Raw genomic sequence first — 23,118 nt, forward strand, 5'->3', positions numbered from 1 at the left:
ATGAGCAAGCATATTGTAATGATATGCAACTGACAGAATTATATCTGACATGTTGAGAGGGGGGAATTTGCAACGAGACTTGGGTGTCCTTGTACACCAGTCGCTGAAGGTAAGCATGCAGGTTCAACAGACGGTAAAGAAGGCACATGGTACATTGGCCTTCATAGCCAGAGGATTCAAGTACAGGAACAGAGATGTCTTGCTGCAGGACCTTGGTGAGACCACACCTGGAATATTGTGTGCAGTTTTGGTCTCCTTATCTGAGGAAGGATGTACTTGTTATAGAGGGAGTGCAGTGAAGGTTTACCCGACTGATTCCTGGGATGGCGGAACTAACATATGAGGAGAGGTTGAGTCATTTAGGATTATATTCACTGGAGTTCAGAAGAATGAGGGGGATCTCATAGAAACCTATAAAATTCTAACAGGTCTAGACAGGGTAGATGCAGGAAGGATGTTCTCAATGGTGGGGGAGTCCAGAACCAGGGCATACAGCACTGCTACAGTGGCAGGGGGAATTCAAAGTTAAAGGAGCTGTCTTAGACTATGCAATAAACCCCAAGGTAATTGATTACATAGGAATACGCTTTGTTTAAAAAAAATGTAATTTGAAAGGCCTTTCCAGAAACAGAGGCACTGGTCATTCTCTATGCTGTGGCAGATCTTCAGCAGCCATTTTAAGACCATCCTGTGGTTTCAGGAATTAACACCTAGATATACAAGTGGCGTAGTGAACAACATTGGCCAAGTGAAATCAATATTGTTTCTGCTCCAGTCACGAGCATTTATGTTTTACAATATAGACACAGTAGGCTTGGGGCAAATCAAACTTCCCTCTTTTCTTTATTCCCCTGAATTATTGCCTTCACCCCTTTCAATGCCACCCTCCTGGGTAAGGAGAACTGATTGATTCCACTCTTAATGTGATTTCCTTAAGGACTATGAGGGGCATGGACAGGGTGGATAGGGAGCAGCTGTTCCCCTTAGTTGAAGGGTCAGTCACGAGTGGACATAAGTTCAAGGTGAGGGGCAGGAGGTTTAGGGGGGATGTGAGGCAAAACTTTTTTACCCAGAGGGTGGTGATGGTCTGGAATGCGCTGCCTGGGAGGGTGGTGGAGGCGGGTTGCCTCACATTCTTTAAAAAGTACCTGGATGAGCACTTGGCATGTCATAACATTCAAGATTATGGGCTAAGTGCTGGTAAATGGGATTAAGTAGGTAGGTGAGGTGTTTCGTGTCGGTGCAGACTCGATGGGCCGAAAGGCCTCTTCTGCAGTGTGTGTTCTTGCTAGTTTTTAACTCCATTTTGAAAATGGCCTTTTGCAGTCTAAATCCAATCTCACAAGGAAATAGGAATGCAAGTATCACTCAAGTGTAGAATAGAGATACAGATTTCATGGTTAAGAGTAGATACTGATGCCCTTACTTTCTGTATTTTCCTCTCAATTTTCTCCCCTTCTCTCCTAAAAATGGAGACATGCTGACAGTTTAAAAAGATTGCATTTATAAACAACTTGCCATGTATCTCAGAAACATCTAAAAGAATTTCATATAGTTTTCTATGTCCCTTCCCTCCCTCACTATCATCTCTCTCCCACTGCTCACTTTTCTCTCCCCTCACTTTCATTTTTTATTTGTACTATTCGCGTATTTCACTTTGTCTTTCCTTCTTGGTCACACCTCCTTCATCTTTTCATCCTTCAAAAGTTTTATTTTTCCCTCTACTTTTCACAACATTGCATCTGTGCATGGGGATTTCTGATAGAATGGAGATGAGAAGGGACATGAGGAGGGAGACATCAACAGAGCTGGAAATGAAAGTAATCAAAGGAAGGAAGCTTTTTAGAAGAGAAATTTTAATTAGTGCCATGATGCAGATTTTAATAGAGAGTGGAACTGTAATCAGAGCTGAGTGGGTGAATTTAGACCATGCCAGGGACATAATCAGAGCTCAGGTGAGGGACTTAATTGGAGCTGGAGACCTGGCTTTACACATCAATGGGGCGTGGGCTATTAAAGTAAAAATTAACAAGATGAAGTTGGATGAGACTTTTCCAACAGTTTTGAACAGTGGTTATGTTAGTACTCGCAGAAGCACAGTAGTTGGACCGTTTTGGAAGTAGGAAAACGATGGGCACAGATTTTTGCCATAGTGGACAGCCTCTTCATTGTAGCAAAAATGGCAGAACTGCCCAAAAATCCTAAGACCCAACCCCAAACACAACACTTTCCATTTTTGCAAGGGGCGAGAATGGAGACAGTTCACGTTTCACACATGAACGGTTTAGGGAGGCAGCTGGCTAGTTAAATCATCAGCTGCCTCCACAACTCGGATTTTGGTAGCCCAGGAATGTGAAACCTGAAGTGTGCAGATTAGATCTGGTCAAAGCAGGCCTAAACTTTGTGAGCTCGTTAGGATAGCTGGGGTAATCCTTTGGAGAGGTAAGGTATCCCATTGGATCTGATCCTGGGACACCTTTGGGGAAGGTCAGGAGCCCTTTGGAGGAGGTAATGTGCCCTGTGGTGGAGGTCAGTTGCTCTTTGTAACTGTTAGAACTAGGCATGAATAGGCCTATTAAGGCCATTAAAGTATTAATTGAATGAAACTTTCGCTGCCCATCCAACCTTGTGGTTGGCGGGCAGATGAAAAGGCCAAGCAGCCGTTTGATTCTTTGGGAAACCTCATCCACGGGTGGGATGAGGTTTCCAACAGCAATTAAAAATTAAATTAAAATTTTAAAATTTCATTCATAACATGAACCTGCTCATGTGACTGTTTTTAACAGTAGTAACTTTTTTATTTTTGAGTTTTCAAATCTTCAGCTCCCTGAGGCAGCTCTGTGCCTTGGAGGCTTCATTGCTCGCACCGGCGCACATGAGCAAACTTCCATGCTCACCCTCCTCCCGCTCCAACCCCGGCAGCTCTGAGCGCTGCAGCACACATTTCATGCTAGCTGTCCCAATCACGGACGGCGGTCAGTATGGCGACCGCTCCTAGGCCTGCCCGACGCACCGGCCCAACAAGGTAAAAGTCCCGGCCATAGAACTTTATTTTATCTCTTCTCTACATGGGTCCTGAGATCTGCCCATGGTAGATACTGGGTGAATTGGCATGGTAGATCTAAGGGCAAAGGTGGCGGATGGGGGGCATGCATTGGCAGCAAGTTGGCATAGGGGCTATAAAGAGCCAATGTAGGTGGGTAGAGGGGCAAAGGTTGACATGGAGAGTATGAGGGGTCATGGGGATGGGTACAGGACATGAGGTGGCATGGGTTGGCATGAATGGGGTATGGGTGATGTGCGGGGGAGTTGTGTGGGTGTGAGGTTTGGAGGGATGCTTTGTTTATTTTTGGACACCGGGCCAGAGTCCCAAGGAAGACCTTCTGCCCAGATCGCCTTCACACCCAACAGCCTCCTCACTTCTTCTGGGGTCACCTGTCCAAACTCCTAATGTAGCCCAGCGCCCCAGGCCAAAAATTCGATATCCTGGCAGTCACTTTTAAAGGTCGGGCTCATGGAGTCGGAAATTGTCCCGATCCTGCCCATCCAACCCGGGAGCAAAAATCCAAAGGTCTGTCTTGCTAATGGACCAATTGCTCAAAGTCTTTTAGCTCACTGAACTATCGATAGGGCTGAGACCTAATATACAGCTTTTTAAAAAAATTATCAGTTTTATCTTAATTTAGTAATGAGTTGAACAAATAGGTAATATGAAATTGTATAAAATAATAAAATCTGGAACTGTTAGGTTGTAACAGAGAGAGGATTCACCCTACAATATTTTCTTCATATATTTATACACCCTCCTGCAAACAAAGATGCTTTATTAATGTGACAAGTAGCAGAACATAAGCCATAAGAAGCTTGCGAAATAAAACATCTTTCTTTCCCTACAGGTGCTCAATGGTGGATATATGGATTGGCCCTAGTTTCAGCGGTGTCAATAGCAATAGTAATAACAGTGTTATGCGTCCGATATCATAAACAGCGGTCCAAGAATAATAAAGGTGTGTCTCTCTGTATGGTTACATTCTTTGCTCATCATTATTTGAAATATTTTGCTAACTTGGTTATCCAATATTTATTTTTATCCTTTAAAAAATTTTGATCAACAGATAAAAACCAAGAAGATGAAAGGTAAGATTTCTTAAACAGTCATATCAAACCTTGTCCAATTCCTTATTCAAACAATTGTTTGTCCTTTTGCTTCTTTGAAAAACAAAGTAAAAAAGAGTAATACACAAATACAATTCTACACATTGTTCAAAGAAGCAAAGCAACTCTGTGCTATTCCAGTATTGTTAAAAGTTGTGTTGCTCCCACCATATCGTATATTTGAATGAATGATGCCACGAGTGTAACAAAAAATGAGAGGCAGACAGCAGATATCCAAATCATAACCATTGATATAGTAGCAAGAATTGCAAAATAATTCATAGAGAAAAAACTGGAGGCAGAGAGCCAGTATTCATCCTGATTAATATTAGTCTATAAGTTGATTCAATTTTATCGTTTTCCTTAGATTTCCACAAGTTGACTAAAGATTGTATCTAGTTCTTAATGATAAAAATTAAGGAGTCTTTTTAATTGCAGTGGATTTACAAGCAGTTCAACAAATATCAGCTGATATATTTCATTTTTTAATTTAATTGCAGGTATGAAACATGTCAGATAGGATCCTTGCAACATAACCAAGGTAAATCTACTTGATTATTCATGTAACATAGTAGTAAGATATTAATAAAGCAGGACAAATTATGTTATGTTTAATGCACACCACTAATAGTATGTAAAAAAATTGATAGCAAGGAAGTGATACATTGTGAGTTGTGAATCACCACAAATTGCTGGACAATTTCCACCACTCCATTGTTAGCCCTGCAAAAACCGGAGCCGTCAATCTTCAAGAACTTTAAGCTGTCACAGCCTACCTTGAGAGCTGGGGTATGCTAACTCCCTTCCGAAGTGAAGTATCTGCATCTCTTTCCATAGATGCAGGTGTAAAGGTGTGAGCGAATGGGCACAGATTGCCATTTGTTTGTTTGTTTTGTATCTTAACATACTTTTTCCCCCTTGGGGAATACTGGGGAAGTACTGGAAAGATTTTCAGGCTGATTATCAACTTGTTGAGCCATGTCTTGAATGCTCCTTCCATGACCAACAAGTCCTGGAGTGGGACTTGAATCCAGATCTTCTGGTTCAGAGGCAGGGGCACTACCTACTGAGCCGCAACGTCTAGAATGCTGCTGATACAGCCTGATCTCTCACACATCTGGTCTTCCATTTCTTCCTCCAAGAAACTCAACTAAATGAGTTTTCTCACTGGAAAAAGCATTGGTGGTAATAAAACTAGCAAAATTTCTCAAAATCTCAGGTGATAGCAGGGAAAAAGCAAAAATTAAGAAAAGGGGGACAAAAATGACCATAAACCTGTTCATTTAATTTTTCTTCTACCCCCTTTATATTAATTTTTGCTTGGAGCTGATTCTTCAGCACATTATATACATATATGGTGCTCATCTATCACCACAACAGTGTAAAGGTTAGAAAAAGATGTGCGAGTCCTTTGAATATTTCATGTTCTTGTGCCCAGCCCCAGAATACAGACCAATTTGAAATGAACAGAGAGCTCTCTGGCCAATTTTCTTGTCCATTAGACCCTGTGAGCTGGCGCACACAGTGTAATCGGCAAGGAGATCAGTGTGGAACATTATCAGCACAACCCTGCAACTTCCTAAAATAAAAGCAAAATACTGCAGATGCTAGAAATCTGAAACAAAAACAGAAAATGCTGGAAAAACTCAGCAGGTCTAGCAGCATCTGTGGAGAGAGAAACAGAGTTAACATTTTGCATGCTGTTAGACTTGCAGCTTCCTATTCTATGATATGGAATGATTCATTTTAGAATATGTTGATCATACAAGGTGTCCACAAAAAGGAGTATTCTAATACATAGACATGCAAAGATAACTGGACTGCATGTGAAGAAAAAGTTTAAAAATCAACTGAATATAGTCAATAAAGCAATTGTATAATTTCATTGCCTGGAAATGACCATGAGCAATCTTATTGTACAAGGCCTTTTCCCTTGCAAAAAACCCAAAATATTTGCATCGTATTTCTAGGATCTCTGAGAGAAAGTATGGAGGTCATTTATAGTAAAATCGGAAAAATTATACACCAAGTAAGAAACACAAAAAGCTGCTCAGAAATTCCTCACAATAATAGATTTTATAAAATTACTTCTTGCTGCTGAGTAAAGATAAAAATGTATTAATGGCCATTGTTCAAGCTAGTGAAAGAAAATAACTTAAAACTACACAGAATGATTATAATCAGTTATGTATTGCTGAAAAATGACAGATGCTGTCGAAGCATTTTGTCTTGCACTCATCAGGACAATTTGCAAGAACACCAAATTGTAAAGGGAACTGCAATTTATAATGCACAAGAAGAGAGTACTGATTGGTTGGCAATGGACTCTGATTGGTAGAGGCATTGCCATGGAGAATGCACCAGTTTACTGAGAACTGACAGCTAAATGCCAAGCTTTGTTAAATTCAAACCAGACAGGTTGACTGATTGGTCCAGATATTGCCCTGAGGAATGAACCAGGAAATAGCTGTCACATGTTGTTTCTTTTACAGACAGAAGGAACATGTACACACATTGTGCCTTTTTCAACTAAACAAAATATGCGACAGCTATTCCCTGGTTCAATTCCCTGGGCCAATCAAGAGTCAATCCGCTTGGATTGGTCAAATGTAAAGTTAATAGTTTTTTCTACCTACACTTGCATCTTAAAAATTTGTGCACCTGAACCTCAGGATTTCGCTGTTCCTCAAGTCTGTTAACAATCTTTTATTTTATTTATTCTTTCACAGGATGTGGGCATTGCTGCCTAGGCCAGCATTTATTGCCCATCCTTGGTTCTTTCCACTCAGGGCATATTTCCTTCATGGTTCTTAACTCAAAAGTCTGCATCACCAAATTTTTCTGCTTAGAACTATATCTGCCATCTATATCCCAACATCTTTGTGGAATCTCCTGCAATCAGAGGAGAAATTGTATTGTTTAAAAAAGATAATACTTGGCATTGAAACTCAGTTCACAATAACTCAAGATCAATGTTCCTTCAATAATATTGACTGAAATTCTATGTTTGCAGGATTCAACCAAGTGGATTCTGACATATTGATTGAACAGCAAGGCAAATAAATTATGTTTACAGGTGTAAGATCTTCAGAAATGATGGAATGAGTTCACCTTAATACTCATAGATAACTGTGGATAGACAATAAATAGTGTATTACAGTATTGCTTCACATCCCTAGAGTACTTTATTTTAAACTCATTACAATGTATGTTATTCAACCTCGATCAGTTGCATTCTATGGGCAATATTTATACAGCCTTAACCGCAGTAATATTGTTCTGCAAAGCAACTAATCAAATTTATCAATACTTACATAAAAGCAAACTACTGAGGATGCTGGAAATCTGAAATAGAAACAGAAAGTGCTGATAAAATTCAGCATGTCTATCAGCATCTGTGGAGAGAGAAAGAGAGGTCATGTTTCGAGTCCAAAATGACTCTTCTTCAGAAGTAAAGAGAAGTAGATGGGTTTTATGCTTTTAAAAAATGGGGAGGGTCAGGTAGAACAAAAGAGAAGGCTAGGGATGGGTTAGACAGCGGGAGAGATTAAATAACTAATATGTCTTAGAACAAAAGGCAAAGGGAGTGGTAATGCTTGTAGTAAAGAAACAAAGCATTGGTCCGCAGTAAGTTTTCATGGCAGAAGAAAGAACAGCTCTGAAGCAAAAACATGAAAACAAGATTGGCACTGGGCAAAAAGAAAGGATCAAAATGAAGGACAGAATTCATGGTCTGAAGTTGTTGAACTTAAATGTTTGAGTGCAGAAGGCTGTAAAGTGCCTGATCAGATGATGGGGTGCTGTTCCTCCAGCGTGCATTGGGCTTCACTGGAACATTGCAGCAGGCGGAGGACAGAAATGAGCATAAGAGCAAGGTGGTGAATTAAAATGGCAAACAACCAGGTCTGGATCATGCTTGCGGACTGAGCAGAGGTGATCACAGAGTCTGCATTTGGTCTTCCTAGTGTAGAGGAGACCGCATTGTGAGCAGCAAATATAGAAGACTAAATTGAAAGTACAAGCAAATCCCTGCTTCACCTAGAAGGAGTGTTTGGGGCCTGGAACAGTGAGGAGGGAGGAGATAAAAGGACAGGTGTTGCACCTCCTGCAACTGCATGGGAAGGTGCTATGGGAAGGGGACGAGGTTTTGGGAGTGATAGAGGAGTGAATCAGGGTGTCGTGGAGGGAACAGTCCCTTCAGAACGGTGACAGGGAAGGGAGAGGTGGGTGTGTTTGGTGGTGGCATTATGCTGGAGATGGTGGAAGTGGCAGAGGATGACCCTTTGAATTTGGAGGCTGGTGGGGTGGAACCCTATTGAGGTTCTAGGAGGGGAAAGGCTGAGGGCAGAAGTGCAGGAAATGGTCCCCTCAGGAGACAGAGTCAGGATAAATGGACATTTTCAGGTTGGTAAACAGTAATTAGTGGAGTACTGCAGGGATCAGTACTGACACCTCAACTATTTACAATCTATATAAATGACTTGGATGAAGGGATTGACTGTATTGTAGCCAAATTTGCTGATGATGCAAAGATAGGTGGGAAAGCAAGTTGTGAAGAGAATACAAAGAGTCTGCAGAGGGATATAGATAGGTTACGTGAGTGGGCAAAAATTTTGTCACATGGAGAATAATGTGGGAAAATGTCAGGTTGTCCACTTTGGTAGGAAGCATAGAAAAGCAGAGTAGTATTTAATTAAAGATCGACTGTAGAATGCTGCAGTGCAGAGAGACCTAAGTGTCACAAAAAGCCAGCATGCAGGTCTAGCAAGTAATTAAGACAAACGGAATGATAGCCTTTATTGCAAGGGAAATGGAGTATAAAAATAGGGAAGTCTTGCTACAACAGTACAAGGTGAGACCACAGCTAGAGTACTGTTTGCAGTTTTGGTCAACTTACTTAGAGGAACATACTTGCATTGGACGCAGTTCAGCGATGATTCACTAGGCGGATTCCTGGGATGAAGGGGTTGTCTTTTGAGGAAAGGTTGAGCAGGTTGGGCCTATACTCATTGGAGTTTAGAAGAATGAGGGGTGATCTTATTGAAACATATAAGATTCTGAGGGGGCTTGACAGGATAGATGTTGAGACAATGTTTCCCCTCATGGGAGAATCTAGAACTAGAGCTCACAGTTTCAAAATAAGGGGTCTCCCATTTAAAGCAGCGAGGAGGAATTTTTTTCTCTCAGAAGGTTGTTACTGTTTGGAATTCTCTCCCCCAGTGAGCAGTGGAGGCTGGGTCATTTAATATGTTCAAGGCTGAGTTAGACAAATTTTTGACTGACAAGGGAGTCAAGACCAGCCATGATCTTATTGACTGGCAGGGCAGGCTCGAAGGGCTACTCCTGCTCCTATTTCTTATGTAAAAAAAAGAACCAGGGGACAATGGATTAGTGCCACAATTTTTAGGCAACTGAAAACAGTTAACTTTGTGTTAAAAGTCCCTTATTCTGTACTATTTCTTGTTTGATGTATGCTACTCAAGGTTGTATTTTTGCTTTGGTTGGGGGGGTGGCAGGCACAGTAGAAGATTAAAGAATAACATGAAAACTCTACATCAGGAAAATGTATAGAATGTACTCTTGATGATGTTGTTGCTAGCAGGTGCATTTGTCACAAATTAAGTGTTAAACTTCCAAGATGGTTTATATAGTGTGGCAAAAAAATGGTAATTATCAACACCCAAAATCCTAAAGTTCTTCCTGGCTTACAGATGATTTCATTTATTTTATTTTTTAGTGGAAGTTTTCTTCATTTTGCATAACAAGAAAGACATTGACATTGAAATTAGAGAATTGTAATGCACAATCAGGACCATTCATTGAAAGTAAACCATATGGAATGCATTGAACATTCCTTTTATCGTTATCAATACATTAACCATGGAGTCGCATTGTTCCAACTCTCTGTTAATGCTGCTCGATTACCAGCTCTTATTAGGTGTGCTAAAACAATCGAGGGCAACTATCCTTCAAACTGTTCTTGCAAATATTTTGCTCCTAATGACATTGCCTCTTTGGCTCATCAGGGCAAGAATTAGCTGATTACCTGCTGGACAGAAATGTATAGGTTTGAACACCAGCACTATTGTTTGTAGATCAAATCAATTGAGCACAGTTTATTTATTCCTGACATGCCTGATGTATAGAAAAATTCTAGAAGACTCCATTTTAGGATTTAAAAAATTACCATATCTGGGATGGTGGAGCAACAGGCTCACACAGAGCCTTCTGGGGACATTGCTCCAAACCTGCCATGCAAAACGATATGCACAGTGGCTGTATTCTGCATTAACAAAGTCCTTCAGCCAGCTACCCACCTATGGATAATTCCAAGTTCAAATATCAGCTAAGGATCCAAAAATCAAAATTTCACCTCTGGGGTTAATAGACTGGTATCATCTGGAAATGTCTTGCACAATCTTGTGCTTAGACAGTCACTAAAATATGGTGATTTAGCAGAGTGCTTTAACTGATATATTGTCACATTGCAAAGTATTCAAATAGACTTTGCATCAGCATATCTCTAATAGCAAGTTATATATTTACAGAAGCTGATTCAGACAGGGATCACGAAGTGGACTACACTAACATCCTGTCACTTAAAAGAAATGGTAAAATATTTTCAAGTGCTTGTTTCCAATGTTTCTTATTTATTTCATATTGCAGTATACTTAATTCGGTATGTTCTTGGTATACTAAAACTATCTCACTCCAGTTAATCCTAAACCCACCTTCAATCATCCTGCAGTGTTTTACTGTTTTCTGAGAACCTCAGCAATTGTAATGCTGTTTTCAACAACTGGGAAAAAAGGAATACAATTTAAAGGTTGCATATTTCTGATCAAAAGTGAAGACAATAAAAGGTTGATATTTTGCTTCTGTGAACCTGAAACACAGGCACTAGCCAAGCACAAAGCAGGTGAAAATGCTTCCGTTCTGAAAGTTCTTCAGCTTCTCTGTAACATTTCAATGGGGCTGAATTGAAGGCAGAATTGTTTTGCTGTTCTCCGCTACAAACCTCATAAATGTGTGCATTTGGATGTGTGTCTTTGGTCCCAGAACTTCCAATGCAATTGAGGTTGGAGCAAAAGGATGGCCTGCTGTCACACAATCATTTGAACTTAATGACCTACACCATGATAACATTTTTTTGGAACTTTTGATAGTCTTCATAGTCACTTTCCTATTTATTTTGAGTGGAGCATCAATGAGGGCATTTATTTAAGAACTTCTCCACCTCAAACTATTCAAGTACCTTGTCTGATATAAGGCTACCATGGGGTATTCAGTCGATTATCTGAGATGGAGAAAAAGGTCGAATCCTACCAGTAGAAGCAGTGAAAAATATGCTTGCATCGCAGCAAGATACAGGACAGAAGGGTACATTTTCCTAGAAATGTCTGAGGTTGATCACCAAGAAGGCCATTGTGAATCTCTGTCGCTTCCTGCAAAAAGATTTTCAAACTATCTATCTGTAGTTATTATGACTATCTGTCATAGTAACCTATAACAGTATAGGTTATTATGTTGCTGGATCCTTTCAAAGTGCTACAGGGACATCTGTCAAATAAGTAAGAATCCAGCAGGTTATTCAGGCTTGCTTTGCAACAGCAAATGAATTCATCCTGTATGGAAGGCAAGAACAACAGCAGGAAACGGCCCAGATACTTACAGACTGGCAAGGATCCCACAGTGATGTTGGGCGGGCATCCCGACATCACCATGCGTCACTTAGATTTTCAGTTCGGCAGGCACGCAGCTGAGTTGGCTGCGCACCTGCCAAACTATCAAAGGCCTATTAAGGCCATTTAAATAGTCATTAAACCTATTAATAGGGCTGCCTGTCTAACCTTAAGATTGGTGGGCAGGCAAAGAGCCCAGGTGGCCTTCACATTTTTCATGAAACCTCATCCATGGGCAGGATGAGGTTTCATGAAGGGTTTATTAATTAAATAAAAAATCTTGAAAAAATTCATTGACATGTCACATGAGGGGACATGTCTTAAAATATTTTCTTTCCTTTATTTAAATGTTTAAACCTTAAGCTAATCTCCCTGAGGCATCTCTGTGCCTTAATTGGCCCGCCAACGTAAAATTGCAGCGCGGCCCCGATCGTGGGCACTGATCGGGTTCGCGCCCACTCCCACCTGCCCTCACTCAACTCTCCCAATTGGAAGAAATTTCTGCCCCATGTTACTTGGTACCAAATATTATTTGGTAACGCTCTTTTGGAGTACCTCGGGATATTTTATTCCATTAAAGGCACCGTATAAATGCAATTTGTTGTAGTAGATGCCAGGTACCTGGCCACAACCCCTTTTCTTTGTCAGTCACTTGTAGCATCCTTCTTTCCAGAATAGACAGCCATCAGAGGATGGGGAAACAGGAATACCCATTATACTCATGGATAGTGATACCTATTCGTGACTTTGTTAGAGGGGCGTCCTGCTCTGTAGCCCCTCAAAGATCTCCAAAACTATCATGTACTACAAAATTATAAATCATGCAGAAGGCCATGTTGAGACATTACCTTTTAGGAGGAATGGGAAAAGGCCCATACAGAAGCCAGGCCAAAAAGCACAGCCTGCAGATTCACCCACATCTCGAGCAGCAACATGCTCATAAAGCTGACAAAGATTAATCATAAACCACTTTACAAAAATGCCATAGCCCCTTGCACAGGAACAACCCAATCAAGTTCCTTCCAATTGACAAGACAACCCAATATATGATGAGCACTCACAATGAACAGAGACACCATCTATTCCAGTAAAAAGGGTGGAGACCGTCTAACAAAACACCAATGCCTATGTCCTTTGCAACTATGGTCCATTTACAGTGCTTCTGTCTTGTCTACTATTTCTTTTCTTGCTGCCTTTTCCTAGTACTATTGAATAGTGTGTCCCACACTACATAGGAACAGAAGTAGGTAATTCAGCTTGGTCTGCCCTTAGACTAGATCATGGCTGATTTCTATTTCCATTTGCTCCAAATACTTTGATACCCTTACTTGACAAAAATCTATCAATTTCAGTCCTGAAAATTTCAATTCACTCAAATATCCACAACATTTTGGGGGAAGAGAGTTCCAGATGTCCACTACCCTTTGTGTGAAAAGGTGCTTCCTGATTTGCCTTTTCATGTTAAGGTTATATCCCCACGTTCTGGATTCTCTCACTGGATATCATGTAAAATAAAATTAGGCAAGTTGTATAACAGACAGTCAATCTTCTAGCATCCAGTTTGCCCCCACCCCCTCTTTCTCCCATCCCAAAATTGAAAACATCAATGGTTAGCCACATGCTAATGATGCATTGCTTGAATTCTGCCCCAAAAAATGGAGGCTTCAGGCAAAATTCAGGGTTTTTGGAATCAATGTAATATTTTTGTTTTTATTAATTAGTTAATACTGTTTCATAATCAGTGATCATTTACACTTAAATTTATACTTGACACAAACCACTGTTCTTCATGATGCATGGTCCCCTGTCCCAGAGTTGGAGTTTTTTCATGCACTGTAAGATAACTGACCCAATCAGCAGTACAGGAGTTGCTTCTATGTGGTGCAAATTTTAAATTATTTACCAATGAAGAAATTGCACAGAAAAGGAGAATACAGTAACCAAAAAAATTGTTAGTAAACTACTTTTTAGTTCCGCTAGAGTATAAAGTATGATTACAGAAGTGTTTACATCTGGTCATGAGTATGGTTAACACAATCTTGTTACATAATTAGCTGCTTCAGATACTAATTAAAACAGGTACAAAACTATAATACATTAGCAGGACTGCCTATTACGAGTGCTTCACCAAGTAATGTATGAAAACCTCCATAAATCTTTATCTGGAGACTAGTCACCAGGTGTGATGCTCCCAGTCCTCTATAAATGGCACTCAGTAGCTGACTGCCAGATAAGGTGCAAAACATGATGGAGAATAAAACTATGTAAAGCAAGAACTTGCTTTTTTACAGGACCATTCATAACCTCAGAACATCCCAAATCAACCTACAGCCAATACCCATTTTGGAAGTGTAGTCAATATATAATTTAGGAAACATGGCAGCTGATTTGTGCAAGCAAGGGCCCACAAATAGCCAAAAAAATTACCAGATCATCCATTTTAGTACCATTGCACTGTGCCAACATATGACCCAATTTTTCTCAGAAATATTGCTGTTCTCAATGGCTTCAAAGGATTATCATTCAAGAATCCAGGCTAAATGGAAATTCAATCTTCCACCTCTTGAGTTACCAGGCTGATGTTGTCTAACACTATTATTTTCAATACTGGTACTTCAATAATTTAGCCCTAGGACTGAGGCACAATCCAGCCATGTTTGCCAGAACCAACCCTACCAAAATTTACAAGGTCATTCAGTGAACAACTGACTTGAATGGAGCAGTCAGCTACCCATGTCACTGTGAGCACATCTTCAGAACCCAAATGCCTAAGCAGCCAGAAGAAGTGACACCCGTCTGCCATACGGACTGGATTCCCAGAACAAATGCATTCCTCCATCCCATCCATGCCCTCACTTTAACTCAAGTAAAGGACCAATCAATAAATTAAAAACAACATTATCATTCCCTGGGGAAGGGAGAGGCAGTTGTCTGGACTGCTTGCCTGGCCTGAACCCCTTACGCTGGTGGGGTCTACTTATGCCCATCAAAGCCAATATATCTCATGTCATTGGGCGTGATCACCAGAAGCACTAAACCACATCCTAAATGAGCCTGGAAAATCGGTACTCCAGTTATAGGAAGCCCCCACCTCTGGGTCCATGCTCCAGTGACATTGACCTAGTAAAGTTTCGCTCCTACAAAGCAGGCCAGGAAATTCCACAAATAGCAGAGGTACTCCTGCTTTCCAATAGGTTCTATTTCACTCCTGCTGGAATTGGCAGGAGACCAACAGAAATTTGGGCCCCTGCTTTTAGTCAGCTACTGAAATAAGAGAAAATCATAATGATATAAGAGGTCCTTCAACTGTTAAATGATCACCTTTTATAAAGCTTTAAAAAATCAGTCTTTGTATCAACTTTTAAGCCATAATTTGGATTCCTTGTCTATTTAACCTGGAATGAATTCTTGATTTAAGCTATAACGTGGTTTTGACATGGTCAAATCCAAGATTCTAAAATGTTTATGCACAAAGTCCTAGTACCTTATTTGGTTCCTTTTTTTTATTATTTGTTCATGGATTGTTGGCAAGGTCCACATTTCTAATTCCCTTGAGGAGGTGCTGGGGAGCTGCCTTTTTGAATTGCTGTAGTCCATGTGGTGTAGGTACACCCACAGTGCTACTAGGGAGGGAATTCAATGCTTTTGATCCAGCGACAGTGAAGGATTTTATGTGGCTAGGAGATGAAGTTGCAGGTGGTGTTCCTATATGTTTGCTGCATTGTCCTTCTAGGTAGTAGAGGTTTCAGGTTTGGAAGATGCTGTTGGAGGCTTGGCCGTTGTAGTGAATCTTGTAGTGGATACATACTGCTGCAACTGTGTGCCAGTAATGGCGGGAGTGAATGTTTTAAGGTGGTGGCGGGGGTGCTGATCAAGCAGGCTTCTTTCCCCTGAAAAGTGCCAAACTTAAGTGTTGGAGCTGCATTCCTTCAGGCAAGTGGTGGTTATTGCATCACATTCCTGACTTGTGCCCTGTAGATGGTGGACAGACTTTGGGGAGTCTGGAGGCAAGTTAATCATCGTAAAATTCCCAGCATCTGACCTGATCTTCTAGCTATTGTATTTATATGGCTGGTCCAGTTAAGCTTTTAGTTGATAGTAATCTCCAGGAAGTTGATTGTAGGGGTTCCAGCAATGGTAATGCCATTGAATGTCAAAGGGAGGTGGTTAGATTTCTCTGTTGTTGGAGATAATCATTATCTGGCATTTGTGTGATATGAATGTTGCTTACCGCTTATCAGCCCAAGCCTGAATGGTGTCTCGGTCATGGTGCCTGCAGGCACAGATTCCCTCAGTATCTGAAGAGGTGCGAGTGGTACTGAATTCAGTGCAATCATCAAAGAACATCCCCACTTCTGAATTGATGAAGGGAAGATCTCTGACGAAACTTCTGCAAATGGTAGGGTCTAGGACACTACCCTGGGGAACTCCTGTAGTGATGCCCTGAAGCTGAGATGATTGACCTTCAACAACAACAACCATCTTCTTTTGTATGACTACAACCAATGGAGGGTTTCCCCCGATTCCCATTGGCTTCAATTTCACTTGGGCTTCTTGATGCCACATTCAGTCAAATGCTGCCTTGATCTCAAGGATATTCACTATTACATCACCTGTGGAATTCAGCTCTCTTATCAATATTTGAACCAAGGCTGAAATAAGGTCTAGGGCCAAGTAGCCATGGCAGAACCCGAACTGAGCACTGTTAACAGCTTATTTTCGAATGTGGTGCTTGATAGCACTGTCAAAAACACCTTAACAGACTGAAGCCATTTGAAAAATAGTGCTGCTAAGTGTCGAAGTGAGTTCTTTTGAATAGTAATGAGCTTGCCATCAAAACTGCCAACATTATCAGATCAAGATAATTAGATAAATTAACACTTTCAGATAATTCCAGCAGGTATTCACACCACATGGTATGTTCAAATGGTGCTCTGCATGTAAATTTACTTGGAGCTGTCTGCCACTCTGGGGAGAGCAGTAGCTGGTTGGATTTGGTAGCCCAGCTGGGTCAACCCTCAGTAAGGGAGAGAGTCAGAGGTCAGACTCTGCTAGCTCTGTATCCACCTAGGAGATAGGAAACAAAGAAACACATGGCTGGCCTGTCAATTGTGACAGCACTGGCAAGGTAGAGTGGGAAAAAATGGTAAAAAGACAGAATTAAAGGCTCTTAATCTGAATACATGCAATATTTGTAACAAGATGGATGAATTGGTAGCACAAATAGAATTGAATAACCACATTATGATAGCCATTACAGAGACACGGTTGCAAAGTGGCCACAGCTGGAACCTGAATATTCAAGGGTATTTAACATTTCAGCAGAACGGGAAAAAAGGAAAAGGGAGTTGGGTAGCTATGTTAATCAAGGATGGGGTCAATGCAATAGTGAAAATGATCTTGATTCGGAGGATCAAAATGTAAAATCGATTTGGGTGGAGATAAGGAAGAGCAAAAGAAAGAAGTAACTGGTGGGAATGGTTTATAGGTCCCCTGACAGTAGCTACACTGTAGGACAGAGTATAAATAAAGAAATAATTGGGGTTTGTAAGAAAGGCACTGCAATAATTGTGGGAGATTTTAATTTTCATTTAGATTGGATGAATCAAATTGGCAAAGGTAGTCTGCAGGATGAGTTCCAAGAACATATTCAGGGAGGTTTCTTAGAACACTATGTTCTAGAACCAACCAGGGAACATGCTATTTTGGACCTGGTAATGTGTAATACGACAGGATTAATAAATTACCTCATAGTAAAGGAACCTATAGGTGAAAGTGACCATGACATGATAGACACAATCAGTTTGAGGGTGAGAAATGTGGGTCTAAATTTAGTGCCTTAAAATACAAGGGTATGAAGACAGAATCGGCTAAAGTAGACTGAGAAAATAGGCTAAAAGATAAGATGGTAGAGAAGCAGTCGCAGGCATTTAAGGAGATATTTTATAACTCTCAACAAAGATATATTACATTGAGAAAAAAGACTCTACAAGGATGCGCCATCCATGCTAGCTCAGGAAGTTAAGGATGGTATCAAATTAAAAGAAGTGATGTACAATGCTGCAGAGATTGAAGATATATACCAATATATTATATCAATAAGCCAGAAGATTGGGAACATTTTAGAAACCATCAAAGGATGACTAAAAAAATAAGAGGGAGAAATTGGAGTATCAGAGGAAGCTGCAAGAAATATAAAAAGATATAGTCAAAGCTTCTAGAAGTAAAGTGAGCATTAGTCCCTTAGAAGGTGAGACTTAGAAGGTGAATTAATAATGGGAATCAAGGAAATAGCAGACACTTTGAACACATATTCTGTATCTGCCTTCACAGTACACAAAAATCATCCCAAGAATAGCAGAAAAGTGGGTAAGGGAGAGAAGAATTTAAAACATAATCACTAGAGAATTAGTACTAGGAAAGCTCATGGGACTAAATGCTGCCAAGTTCCCTGGACCTGATGGCCTGCATCCTAGCGTCTTAAAGGAAGCGGTTGCAGAGATAGTAGTTGCATAGGTTGTAATCTTCCAAAGTTCCTTAGATTCTGGAAAGGTTCCAGCCGATTTGAAAGGTGCAAACGTAACACCATTATTCAAGATGGGTGGTGACAGAAAGCAGAAAACTATAGGCCAGTTAGTCTAACATCTGTCATTGGGAAAATGTTAGAATCCATTGTTAAGGAGGCAGTAACAGGGCATTTAGAAAATCATAATACAACCAGAGAGAATCAACATGGTTTTTTGAAAGAGAAATCATATTTGAAAAATTTATTACAGTTCTTTGAGGATGTAACAAGCAGGGTGGATAAAGGTGAACCAGTAAATGTGGTGTATTGGAATTTCCAAAAGGCATTCTATAAAGTGCTATATAAAAGGTTACTCCACAAGGGAAGAGCTCAAGGTGTTGGGGGTGATATATTAGCATTGATAGAGGATTGGCTGACTAACTACAGAAAAGAGAGTCAGGATAAATGGATCATCTTCAGGTTGGTAAACTGTAACTAGTAGAGTGCTGCAGAGAACCATGCTGGGGCCCCAACTATTTATAGTCTATATTAATGGCTTGGATAATGAAATCAACTGTATTGTAGCTAAATTTGCTGATGATACAAAGATAGGTGGGAAAGCAAGTTGTGAGGAGAATTCAAAAAATCTGCAAAGATAGTTTGAGTGAGCGGGCAAAAATCTGGCAGGCGGGAATAGAAGGGCAGACTATTGTTTATATGGAGAGATACTGCAAAATGCTGCAGTTAAGGGGGATCAGGGTGTCCTTGTACATGAATCAGCTAGCATGAAGGTATAACAAATAATTAAGAAGGCAAATAGAATGTTGGCCTTTATTGTAAGGGGGAAAAAGTAAAAGTGTGGAAATCTTACCACAGGGCAAGAGTACCATGTACAGTTGTGGTTTCCTTACTTAAGGAGGGATATACTTGCATTGGCAGCAGCTCAGAGAAGATTCACTAGGCTGATTCCTAGGATGAAGAGGTTATCTTATGAGGAAAGGTTGTGTAAGTTGGGCCTATACTCACTGGAGTTTAAAAAAATAAGAAGGGATCTTATTGAAACATAAGGTTCTGAGGGGGCTTGAGAGGGTAGATGCTGGGAGGATATTTCATCAGGTGAGGGGAAATCTAGAACTGGGAGCATAGTTTAAAAATAAGGGATCTCCCATTTAAGACGGAGGAGGAGGAATTTCTTCTTTCAGAGGGCCTTAGTCTTTGGAATTCTCTTCCACTGAGAGCAGGGAAGGCTGGGTCATTGAATATATTCAAGGCTGAGTTAGACAGATTTTTGATCTACAAGAAATTAAGGGTTATGTGGAACCAGGCAGGAAAGTGGAGTTAAGGCCCTAATCAGATCAGCCATGATCTTATTGAATGGCAGAGCAGGCTCGATGAGTCAAATGACCTACTCCTGCTCCTATTTTTTATGATCTTTTGTTACGGGAATGAACAGATTGGATCAGTCAGATTCATAGAAAGGGATGCTAAAGGGGACTGGGTGGCACGTTTGTTATTTCCTATACTATGTGGCAGTTTACCAAAACTAAATCAACGTGAGGTGAGATTTACTATAATTGTTCCCCTGTACATTCACTTAACCGTAAAGTAAAGCATTTTTATGACTCATATGCGCCCTCTGTTCTCTAAAGTGCAAATAAAACAACCTTTATGGGGATTATAGAAGTAACATGCAATCGTACATGTGAGATTATGGTATCCATTTCATAGAGTTCAGTGCTCCCAATGATGCAACTCCTCATAGTACTAGCATGAGAGTGAAGGAAAATCCATAATCGTAAGGAGTGCAGGATCTGCTTACAAGAGAGACCAGTAATGGTGAACCCAAGAGAATATTTGGAACAGACCTGAAATTTCTTTAAACGCTTATTCTAGGTGATACACTTACAAGAACTGATTCTGAAAGTGATTGTGAAGGAGACTACACCAATGTGACATCAAAAAGAAAAGGTAAAATGCCATTTATTATTTTACTCATAGTAAGTAAAATGTGAATCTTGCAAGGTAGAACAAGTTTTGCTATTTTCCCAACTACTGCAGTTTTCTGCCGTATTGGGAGTGAGATTACCTCTGTTTTCCTCATTGAATTTTACTGTAAAATCTGTATTTTTAGGAAAAAGCCTGCTTGTTTAAATTTTGTTTTTACATTAGGTAGGGATTACATCAATGTATATATCACTATTCATGTCACACTGAAATGTTACACTTGAGACTTCTCATTCTTACTAATCTGGTTAACTCACCAATGGCAAAAAAATCTTTCCGATCATATATATTCTACCAAAAACTGTTTTTTGCAAACAAACAACAAGAAATGTCACAAAAATCATCTTCGTCAAGAAATCATGTTTAACAAGAATGAGAGGCGATCTCATTGAAACCATCAAAATTCTGAAGGGGATTGATCGGGTGGACAATGAGAGATTGTTTCCATTGGTCAGGGAATATAAAACATGGGGGTGCAATCTCAGGATAAGGGGCCAATCATTTAGGACTGAGATGAGGAGAAATTTCTTCACGAAAAGAGTTGTGCATCTTTGGAATTCTCTACCCCAGAGTGTTGTGGATGCTCCGTCGTTGAATAATTTTAAGGTTAGGATAGACAAATTTTTGGTCTCCAGGGAATTAAGGGATATGGGGAGCTGGTAGAAAAATGGAATTGAAGCCCAAGATCATCCATGATTGTATTGAATGGTGGAGCAGGCTGGATGGGCCAAATGGTCTACTCCTGCTCTTATTTCTTATGTTTTTATGTTTTTAATCATCGTCTGATCTCAGTGCCAGCTTCTGCCTCTAATCAGATTTCCCTAGGTCAGCCGAGCTCCTGCGCACCACCCCTACATGCTCCCCTTCTGTCATGTAAATAAAGCCCACTCAAGGCCTTCACAGTGGGCTTACCTATGCTCTCCTTTAGGGCTTAGAACAGCGCCTCCTTCAGCTCCAGCCTCTGTTGGCCTGGCACTAAGTTATGCAAACACTGGCAGAGTGGGAGTGAAAATTTAAAGTCCTCAATATCAGGACTGGCTGGACAGCTAATTTCCCAAATGTGGATCCTGCTGCTTTTCAGTTCTTATTTTTGCAGGTTCTGTGCTCTAGAAATCTTGTTTACTGGTCCTGACGCTGAGCAAACTTACTTAAAACTGCCACTCGTGCTCCATGATTAACTTAATTATTTTTTTCTGACAAAAAGTGAAAAAGACTAAGTAGTACAGCAAAGCCCACACTTAAAAAGAAAGAGTAACTTAATGTATGCTAAGTGCTTCAGGACATCCTGAGGAAGTGATAAGGCATTTTAAGGTTGCAAGCATGCATATATTGAGGTAGGCTTGCAAACAGAATCAGAGGTATCAACAAACATCTTATGTAACTTTTAAAACAACAGTGGCTCTTAAACTTTTAGATATGATTTGCCTTGTTAAGACACTCACCCGTGCCACTGGCTTAGATATTAATAATGCTTCCCTAGTCCCCTTTTCAGCCTTGGTTTGCTACACTGCCTGCTAACACTGGTTTCAAGCTTTTCCTTCCCCTAAACCAAGAGGCAGTAAAACAAACTAAGAAAGAGAATCACAAAGAACTGCTGCCATAACAAGGGAATGTCTGTCATGGGAGAGAAAAACTGCAAGGCAAACAGAAAAATACCAAGGCAGGGAGAAAAGGGTCCAGAAGGGGATTGATGAATAGAGAAAGATAATAGGTGTTTAAGATTTAATCTGTGCAAATTATAATTAACATGTACTTAATAATATTAATTCAATTTTGTTCTTGCAGCTGCCAATACTGACAGTGATTCTGTAAGTAAATCTTTATCTCTGATAAATTGCTGTACGTAATATTATTGTATGAGTATTTAACATATTTCAATCTACTTAAAATTCTCATGGCTTATATCATTAGAAGATCACAATTTCCAGACTTATAAAATCAGATAGATACAGATAATTTTGTATAATTTTAGTTGGTCCATCCAGAAATAATCAATCAAGCAACATTGACTATAATAAATGCACATTTGTATAATTCTGTGAAACAGCTTAGATAAAGAAAATACAGATGGTGAAGATTATGTTGATTTTAACCAGGTCCTATGCAACCTCGGGGTTCAATTCAACTTCCTTCCAAGTGTCTAACTTTGTACCCCATATACTCATCCCATCCCTCCCATATGACACACAGCTCCACCTCTCGGTCTTCCCCGTCAATCCAAAATTTGTTCCTCTGCTTTTCAACTTACATTTTGTGAGATCAAGACTCAGTCAAGTCAAAATCTCCAAGGGCTGTTGGCAAATCTGAAGCCATCTTTTCTGGCTCCTACTCACAAATGCTTCTAGACTTGGCTCAGTTAATCTCTCAGGCTGCAATTAGAGGCTTATATCAGGAAGTGCAAAATCATGGCAGATTGCATGCCCTAAGCTCAGCTACCTTCCTTGCATCCACTCCTTTATCGAGATAATTCTTCTATCTCTACCATAGAGCACACCTCTACTCAGTCCTCCCTTTCTGCTGCCAAAATATTATTCCATGTCTTCATCGTCTTGAGGTTCAAATTCACTCCCTTTCTTATAGCTGTCCTCATTATCTCCATAAGCTTTGGCCAACTGGCCCCGGTTGAACTCTAAATGTTGCAGCCACTCCTCACCTACACGTACATCACCTCACATTCTCCCAGCTCCACTGGCTTCCAGCAAGTAGACCTCAAAGTTTTGACTTTCATTTTCAAATTGAGCCTTAGTCTGCCCTACCTCAGGAAACTCCTTC

At 40.3% G+C, this 23,118-nt stretch overlaps 1 protein-coding gene across 1 annotated transcript in view; it reads left to right on the top strand.

Moving 5' to 3' along the window:
• Positions 1-23,118, top strand: part of LOC144699885 (platelet endothelial cell adhesion molecule-like) — a 73,712-nt gene that overhangs the window by 47,955 nt on the left and 2,639 nt on the right. Inside the window, exons 9-14 of the mRNA XM_078571233.1 lie at positions 3,897-4,007; positions 4,116-4,137; positions 4,656-4,696; positions 10,704-10,766; positions 20,236-20,310; positions 22,132-22,154. Of these exons, the coding sequence (XP_078427359.1) occupies positions 3,897-4,007; positions 4,116-4,137; positions 4,656-4,696; positions 10,704-10,766; positions 20,236-20,310; positions 22,132-22,154 (335 nt within the window). The remainder of the gene's footprint in view (positions 1-3,896; positions 4,008-4,115; positions 4,138-4,655; positions 4,697-10,703; positions 10,767-20,235; positions 20,311-22,131; positions 22,155-23,118) is intronic.

The sequence above is a fragment of the Cetorhinus maximus genome, chromosome 24, assembly GCF_964194155.1.
Source record: "Cetorhinus maximus chromosome 24, sCetMax3.hap1.1, whole genome shotgun sequence".
Classification (NCBI taxonomy): domain Eukaryota; kingdom Metazoa; phylum Chordata; class Chondrichthyes; order Lamniformes; family Cetorhinidae; genus Cetorhinus; species Cetorhinus maximus.